At 36.9% G+C, this 9628-nt stretch overlaps 1 protein-coding gene across 1 annotated transcript; it reads left to right on the plus strand.

Annotated features, from left to right (window-relative positions):
- The first annotated feature begins 2540 nt into the window (after window positions 1-2540).
- On the plus strand, window positions 2541-3286 carry LOC137712035 (uncharacterized). The gene has a single exon (XM_068451182.1). The coding sequence runs from the start codon at window positions 2737-2739 to the stop codon at window positions 3199-3201; it is 465 nt and encodes a 154-aa protein (XP_068307283.1). The 5' UTR covers window positions 2541-2736; the 3' UTR covers window positions 3202-3286.
- The last annotated feature ends 6342 nt before the right edge of the window (window positions 3287-9628 follow it).

A 9628-nucleotide genomic window follows, 5' to 3' on the forward strand; every position in this document is an offset into this window, starting at 1 on the left:
ATTTCTGTCATTTGATTCTCCATCAAAATTCAATCCAAAACCTAGGAAAAAAATGGAGTGCAGAGGGAGAAAACGGGAGAAAGGCAGAGTTGTGATGACCATACAGGATTCAATAGAGCCTTGTATGGTTGATCATCAATGAAAAGTGTATCAGATTCTGAATAATTCCCGCAAAAATAGCTCCACACTTTGTCCAGTTCTTTGAAAAATAGAGGCTTGTTTTTATTCTCTAGCGACTTCAACCCGGAGTCAGTACATTCATGTTGATCCTATTGAAGAAATACATATCAGTAAATCTTGTCACCAAACATTTAACTATATATATATCCCAATAATATACGTATATGTGTGTATAGCTTTATATATCTTACAGCTCTTACCCAAACAAATGACAGTCGTCTTCTCAGCTTTCCCATTACACAATCCAAAACACCATCCACATTTTTTCTGTTAATCAGTCATCATAGCATAATAAACAAAGTGAATAGTTAGTATATAACAAATGAATCATGAAGAAACAGAAGTATAACTAGGCATGATAACTGATAGACAAGAACATTAATAGCACGTTTACTTACCAAAAACGAGAACCAAGACTAAATGATATCGTGCTAATTCCTAACTTCTTCATGTTTACAGTCAAAAACGAAAAAGAACTAAAAAAATAATATGTGGATTTCATCTAAAAATCAGGAATTAAATACTTTCGGTGCCAAAAATTGGATCAACTAGACAAAAATTGATTCAGTTCGCCAGTCTAAGTTACCCTACTATAAGTTCCAAAAGTCATAATTGATAGTAAACATGCCATAAAAGTTAATTAGAATCTAAAACATTGTGTGTGCACTTACTCTTGGGCAGAACTCCATATTCCAACTTCAAATCTTTCAAAACAAAATTGCATGAATTCCTCACAAAATGGTCTCTTAAAAACTGCAACGTCAAAGAAGAGGGTGGTCAAACCTAAAACGAATGTACATTGTAAATTGCGAATGTAACATGTAGTATTCAAAGTATTGTTTTTTATCTGATGTTTTTTAGTACAAGCGATATTACTATTATAATTCACACTAAGAGAATGACAAGTTAAACTTGGTAGACATCATGCAACAAGCTCTAGCAGACAAGAGAAACTTGTCGTTGGTAAACCTTTTAAAGGTGTAATATTAGGTAGACAAATTTTTTAAACTACATTTACAAATCATGTGATGTATCAGCAATAAAAAATATGCATGTTAGTAGATCTTCAGATGTCCTCCTACATGAAATTCCACTCTCCTCTGTCTAATAACACTTAAATAATAATTCAACCATCATCAACCACCTTAGGTTTACAAAATATAATTTAAATTACCTTTAAATGCTATGAACAACACTCTAATTCAAAGATTGTGGTACGTACCTAGATAGCTTCCAAATATGAAATCAGGAGTACGATTGCTCGGAATTTCTGTCTTGTTGTGGATGTAAACTCTGTGGACTATCAACCCATTGAGGCTAAAGATTACAAGCTTCTTCCTTGATCCTATGTTTAGCTTCTCCAGAGAAAGGCCGCAATCGCTTCCGGTGTCTTCGTTGCCATCATCGTCGCCGTCATCGCTGTCATATTCATGCTTGTTTTTACAGATCTTTTCATCAGCCATTGTTCAAAGCAATGATGTATCAAGTAGCAATTTTGCAGAGTAACATATGGTGTCGTCGGTTTATATAGGAAGAAGAGACTGTTGGCTTTTCATCTTCTGTAAATGTTTGTCGGTCAATTTATAGAGGAAGAAGAAACTGTTGGCTTTTCATCTTCTGTATATGTTTATCGAGTAAATGGTGGCAAAAACCAAAGCAAAATGTTTGTCAGTTAATTTATAGAGGAAGAAGAGACTGTTGGCTTTCCATCTTCTGTATATTTTTATCGAGTAAATGGTGGCAAAAACCAAAGAGTCAATAGAAAAATGGTCTTGCAAATGGCTTTGGAAACCTTAGTCGAGTAGAAAGACGAGAATGACTTGAAAAATGCCACTCATTTTTTGTGACGTGGCATATTTGACTAAAAAAATTAATCGTGATCTAATGATATTACTATTCATTTATAAAAAGAGCCTCTCAAATCTTATTTATTTAGACGACGAGTTTAATATCTAATTGTAATTACTGATTATTTTAGTCCAAATCTTCCCACTTTTAAAGTAGAACATTATTCCCATAACTAGTTAAAATCCTCCAACATTCAACAGTCTGGACTAGTTGCCCCTGCATCACTACTCACACAATTGTCATATGGAGTTATATGTTTTTTTATTTCTCGTCACGCGACACGTATTGAAGCATAGTCAACCAACAACTCTAATAGGATATCCACTTCTTTTAACCGACCCAAGAGTAAAGAGGCCCGAATTGCAGTTTTCTTGCTAGCCCATTATAACAACAAAGATTTCTAACAATTGGGCTTGTAAAGACAGAATTCATGCACCATGGTCCAAAATTCTTCTTCAAATTTTGTGCAGAAGCTTCTCAAAGTTACCACAAAAAGGATAATAATCCCCACAACAAAACGTGGGAGTCTCCCATACCTCCACAGGGCAGAAGGTTGTAGTAACAGCTCACCTTTCCAGCACCTTCTAGCACTCTCTCTCTCTCTCTTTCCTCTCTCTCTCTCTCTTATATACACACCCAAGAGTGAAGACGGAGACCTGGGTTTTTGTTCACTGAGGCATAACATCAAAACTTGAAGAGCATAACAAAATGAAGCCAATCGACGACAAGAAAGACAAGGTGACGATCCGGGCGGTGACCCACGACGAGGAGGGCCGTAAGAGGGTGGAGAAGATGGAGCTCCCCACCCACAACATCGACAGCATCAAGTACGTCGAGAAGAAGCTCATAGACAAAGGCGTGCAGCGACTCGAACGCCACCCCAGAGACGGAACTGGGATCGGGAGGCGGCCGCCGAAGTCGGGCCACGGCGGCAAGTACACGTGGGAGGGACCTGGCGACGAGGTGGAAGTTGAGATGGACCCGGTCCCGCCGGCGATCGACGAGAGGGACCCGAACTACGTGGATGAGGAGACGGAGAAGAAGATTGTGAAGGGGGAGGACGCTGATGCGGCGGGGTTGGTTGTGGGGGAGGTGGAGGTGGCGAAGGCGGCGGAGGACAGGAAGGGGGTTGCTAGAGTTGAGGTGGTTAGTCCTCGTCACCTCAAGACTTAAGTTGCAGATCGTAACGGTGTACTAGAAGAGCTTACTAAAATTAAAATGTTGTGACCTGTCTTGTGTGTAATTATTTGGTTTTGCATGAAAAATTATGTATGCCTTTCTAAATTTTGGTACCTAATCTTGTGGGAGATCAAATCATGTGGGCTTATATAAAGCATGTACTGCGCCTTCGGGTTTGTGTTGCACATCCACCTCCAATTTTTTTTTTTTTTTAAAAAGAAACGATAGAATTAGTCATAATATAATTCAAATTTGTGTTTGGCAAAACTTCAAATTTAAGATTGCTCATGTGACAAACCGTTCATAAATTTACGCTTTTTTTTATTTTAATTGATGAAAATGTCTTAGAAGTGAGGGTGTTGACTTTCATTGGTCAGATTATAGTGGGACTTACGAAATGTTCTTTTAGCGTATTTTTGAAGTATTCGATGATACGAATGCGTAGTCCAAAGCGAAATCAAATTTAGAGCTACGATGAAAATTTTATGAAACTAGGAAGGTGAAGGGTATTTTCAAACGCTTATCCTTTCTCTCTTCTAACTCTCTCATCCCTCACCTTCCAACTTTCAAACTCTCTACCCACTCTGTACAAACCATGCCGAGGACCACCCAACATGATCATCATCTTTGTTGGCTCTCCCTCAGACCACCTGAACCATCAATCTCGCGGAAGACCACCTCCTTCGTACCCAATTACTCAGGACACCCAAATGGAACTACACAGTGACTTTCATCACTGTTCATTCATCTCTCTGACCATGGTGAGCTTCGAGACTCCTCAAACTTTTCTTTGTTATAGCTTGATCTATTCATATTTAACCTTAAGTGTCGCCTTGGTGAAGCTGGGAACACAGGAACATCGGAGATTATTTTCCAGATTTTTTTGGAAGGAACCAACCGTGGTCGTTGGACCACTTTCAGATCCCTTTTCCGACCGTCTACGACCTCTATTGAGCTATGATTTTGGTAGTATCCTGTTTCCCTCATTACTAACTTTAAATACATAGGTAGAACACTAAAAATGGTTAAGTATCGAACTAGAAATTAGCTCTGGAAGTTGGGATGAAATTTCCCAGATTCTGGAAAACTTGGACCCGTGGTCATTTGGCCACTTTCAGGCCATTTTTCCGGCCAACACCGATCTTATCTCGGCTCCATCTTTGTATGATTTTGTTTCCTACATTTCTAGCTTCATGTGGGTTTTTGTAGCACTGATTTTGGGTGAGAATCGAGCTCGAAATGAGCTCTGGAAGTCGTTCGTTTCAACCTGCAAAATGCAGGTTTTCGTGAGGAGTAAGAAGAAAAAAAAAAATAAATAAATCCAAACCCGGGGTCGTTATAGGACTTGACGATCCGACCGTTGGATCGTTACCAAATTTTAATACATTATAGTATGTAATATTTGAAGATCATAGGAACTTACAGGTTGGGAATTCGATGTACGGATCTTTCCGAATTAAATTTGTAAGTTTGTAAAATAAAATGTTAACCGTCACTTGAATTTGTAATTGGCGGAGATCCGACTGTCGGATCATAGTAAGATTTTAGTATGTTACTATAGAAGCATAATGTGGATCTTTGGAAATAACGGATCGGAAATCCGAGGTGCGGATCTTCCGAATCGAGTTATGTAGGGTTATGGACCCTACCTTTGACCTTTGATCGACGGTTGATTTTTAGTCAATGGGTCTCAAATCATTCTAGAACGTCCTTGGGAATGTATTTTATGTAAATTACGTGTTCTTTTGATAAGATTTCTAAGACATGATTTGATAATTGTTCTAGGCGTTGATCGTTCGTGACGCCTCGATGTGTGTGCTAGGAAGTTGTAGTGCGAAATCCAGGTGAGTGGGCTTTTGGTGTTATATATATATATATATATACACACACATGTATATATGCTTTACATTTTTCCCAGAAATTGTTTTAAATGGATCTACATTTTAAATGCCATGTCAAATACATAACATTTTAATTTATAGTATAGATATGCATAATGTTGCATGACGCTACAGATGCTCAGGTAAGTTTCAGGTGAGTAGATGTTGATGATAGAGATTGCAGTGTATATGATTGTGATTAGATACATTTAGTACTCATTATCCTGCCCTCCGATGTTAGTGCTCTGCTCGAGGCCAGGGCCTAGCCTTCACGTGATTGTTCACCTCCCGCACCACATGCTCACCTTGGATCCAAGGTAGGTGCCAACCTATTGTACATACCACATTAGGTGGTTCCGACTAGTAGGTGATTTGTGATACTTCGCACAACTTTCACGTGATTGTAGCACTTGAGCGTACTTATTTACACCCAGCCTGTCGTACATACCATATTAGGTGGTTCCGACTCGTGTGCAGGAATAGATTTATAAGCTATAGATTCAGCTGTACAGGTCACGTTAGATGACTCTGGCTGACATATCATTTTACATTGAGTCATTTCACCTAGCTTACATATATATTACTGAGATACTCGACGTAGCATATACTTGGTTTTCACTGCTCTCGAGCATGATTTTTATATACGTACGTATTGTTATTTTCTGGGAAATTATACAGGTTTTACGGTGATGGGTTATTATGTTTAGAAAGAGAAATGTGTTTTCAAAAGCTTTATATTTTCCCACTCACATTTTCTGTTTTTCGCCCCTCCAAGCTTTAATTGCTGAGCGATTGTATCGATAAGGATTCTTGGCAAATCTCAACGTAGGTGGCTACCTCTGAGAGTATAATCCTTATACATTATATTGTACTTTACTTATGCTCTGACGTCATGTGTGAGATGGGTTCATTTCCGCTCACTAGCGCAATTTGTATTTAGGCACATTCAGGTTTTAAATTTATTTACATTTTCCACATCACTACACTTTATGGCTTCGTCATCTTCCAGGTGTCGGCCAACACAACCTAATTCGGAGTCCTAGTGGACATTCTGAATCAGGGTGTGTCAGCTCACATACAAGTGAAGAAGAATATTATTAAATGTAGTATTAAGTGGAAAACTTAAAACTTAAAAAATGCTGCTTTGGGCTTGTAAACAACGAAATTCGGCCTAAAGCACCCATATGTTTCAAAGCAAGGGCAAAGCAACGGGTCTTTATACAGATCATGTGGACATTAGAATTCATGCTCAAGCCTCTTTGTTGATTTTATGCTTGTCTAGCTGCCCTTCTTTTAGGTCTAGGAAATGAGTTGTGTTTGTTTAGTTTGTGTCATTTTCGTGTCATAATTGTTATCGTAACAGGTTTAACGTGTTTTTAATATGTGACCCAATAAGGACCCTATTCAACGGGTCGTGTGAAAAATTATCATGCTTGATGTTTAAATCTGACAAATGATATCTTATTCGGCTCTTAACTTGTGACACAATAGCAACCCAACACGTTAATAGGTTCTTAATGGGTTACTTGATAAGGACCCGACTCCTTATTAGGTTGACCCGAAATTTGTTATTTTCATGTCATTTATTGTTGAGTTAACGAGTCATGTAAAAAATTGTCCAACCAATCTCCTCCCCTCCTATTGCCCTCGCCTCACCTTCTCTCCTCTCTCCTCACTTTCTTCTTTCTCTCTATAAAAAAGGTCAATACAAAATGTTGACGTGATTTAATTGTGGCAGTTCAAATAAGTGGAGATCGAAGAAAAGAAAATTTTGAAGAAGAGGGAATCATACTGTATAACAAAGATCATGTTCAATAGCTAAGGCCTTAATCAAATGAAGCGATCTTCTAGTATTTAATTGATAAAATCCAAATGGTGACCCAGCTCATCACATCACTCCCATGCAACAGTTTCGTGGTGAAGCATTAACTTGTCCAACATGGAAGTTCAAGAGTGATACCACACTTTTTTTTTTTTAATAATTATTATCGTTAAAAAGAATAAAAAGTTCGAAATTATTACAATAATTAAAAAGAAAGAGTTTCTAACTCGAGACTCATTTACTAAAATATTGAACCGTATGGAAAAAATAGGCTAATTGATGCAACTCTATAGTCTTTTTTACATCATTTTCCATATTCTAAACTTATGGATTATTTCACCCCAAAAAAATCTTATGGAGTAAGTGTTTTGACTCATCATCGTCTCAGCATTTTGTTTTCGTGATATATGAACTTCCTATATGAAGCTAACATTAGTCATTGACCACCTTGTTCAAAACACCAAATTTCGTTGAAAATCCAAATTTATTGGCAAGTTTATTTGAAAGTGTTTTTCTAATCTTGACTTTTTGTGAATTTCAATTAAACAAGTACAAGATTTTTACGAAACATCGATGTATAGCATGCATTGTCTTTTATGCGGTGCAGTTTCACCTGTTAAATTTTTTGGAATTCTGCAGTAAATACCTAGCTGTTAAATACAGCAATGCACGTTATATTGTTGTGCTCTTGAATTTTCAAGTAGTATAAGGATATTTTGACCGCTCGAGTGACACGTGTTAGAGATGTTGTGGATCTCTCACCAGAATTGTCCAATCATTTGAATTTATTATTTGAAGATAAAGAAAGCCATATGCAAGGTTTTATTCCAGAGAAGAACAAAATGGATGACAGCACAAGGAGTCTTAAGTTAAAGAGAGAATGATTTGATGGCTGGTTGCTGAAACGAATCATGTCTCTGGCTCTCTGCATATCTGAAGCAAAAGGGGCGTTCCAACCTTTTTAATGATAATTGACAAACTAACAATTACGTTAAGTTTGTTAATTATGTGTTTGTATTCGTTTGCCGCCAATTCAATTTTTAATCATACGATGAAGTATTGTTGTTTTTTAAACAATATGATAAAATTGGTGGAGAATGGACGGACTGGGGGTTATGTAGGTGTAATGGTCTTCACTTGGAACTAATCTTGGGGAAGAGTAAGTGTCTCGCACACGAATATTGTCAAATAACTAATCTCACCTAATCTTTCTTTATTAAAAAAAAAAAAATGGTATGAAATGTTATGTTATGAAACTGGCAATTTAGATATAATCAAGGGCAGATCCAATTTGGAACTAGGTGGATTAGCTGACCCCACAAGCTTATAATTCCTCCACACGAGAGCTGGGTGCTAGTCTTTGAAAATATAAGATGCTCTTGAAATTTGTCTTCCAACTGCTCGACGAATTGCTTATGCGGGCACTGGACAGGGTAGTGGTTAGCCTTATACCTCGTATGTGTTATTATGGGCATTTTTCGATAGGCTCACTCGACATATGTTGCCATCTGTCGACATACTCGCTCCAAAGTTGTTGGCATCTATCGATAGGAGTGCAATATAATTTAGCAAATAACATCAGATCTACCAAGACTCGATGACATGTCAATTAACATGCTATTCCATTAAAAAAAAATCCCCGTAGCACACACTATTCATATTGACGCCCGAAATGATAATTCCTGGATCCGTTATTAGATATAATACGGGGAAGTTTTTTCAAGAATGTGCGTGTCGAATGATTTGTATTAAGCAATGGGATCTATTTCCCTTTATCTCCTAATATGGCAGAAATGATTAGCATGCATTGCATTCGTCAATGGAGTCTCAGCTGGCTTGGAAATGATCTTTGAAATGATTAGCCATAAAAATGTAAAAAAAAGTTGTTAAAGGGATCCAAAGTGAAGATCGCAAATTTAATCAACTCAAAAAGTGATCACAAATTTAATATTTTAAGCCACCATCCTCTTCGGCCAATTTCTTATGGTTAATCATCTAGATTGAAGCTCACTATTTAGAATCTATAAGAGAAATGAATTGCGTACTCAATTTCTACCCTTCACATCGTTATTTATTTATGATATTTGGATAGAATATATAAGTTACAGGTGTCTAACATATTCATACCTAACGATTTTTCACAAAATGGTGACTAAGGGATAACTTGTACAAATCTTTACATTTTCCAAATTAGAAGACAAAAATTACAAAGAGTAGAAAAAATGTTTGTTGAAATTATTTCTTTAATGAAACGGAAAGTCAAAATGCAACTTAAATAACAAGTTTTGTACAAGAAAAAAAATATGAAATTTGCTACAAGTGGTGGATTACTCTGTTGGTTAAAGTTTTCCTCTTCAAGACTTCAACCCACTAGTTACCAGGTTCAAACCTTCTCCCTCTCCTTACTGTAGAATTTTGCTTGTAAATGTACGCATTTAGGTTACTTAATTTCAAAGTTCAACAATTTTCTTAATGTCATACAAAACAAGAAATTAGCCATGAAAAAGATAAAACTTAACTTGTTGAGATTGCTACATGTTGTGCACTAGCTTCAAGTTTTTCATAAAGTTTGTTGTGATTAAGAGGAAAAAATAAGAATCGAATCATTGACCTAACCTAATCCCTTCTCAACATTTAGCCTAACTCCAAGGCAAATTATTTATAATTTCATTTTAGGCCAAAATACAAATTTTAAAAGTCCAAACGCTGATTTTTTTTT

Source organism: Pyrus communis, chromosome 13 (genome assembly GCF_963583255.1).
Source record: "Pyrus communis chromosome 13, drPyrComm1.1, whole genome shotgun sequence".
Classification (NCBI taxonomy): Eukaryota; Viridiplantae; Streptophyta; class Magnoliopsida; order Rosales; family Rosaceae; genus Pyrus; species Pyrus communis.

Excerpts from the sequence above, each read along its gene's own strand:
- LOC137712035 (XM_068451182.1), top strand. The coding sequence starts at position 2,737 with ATGAAGCCAATCGACGACAAGAAAGACAAGGTGACGATCCGGGCGGTG.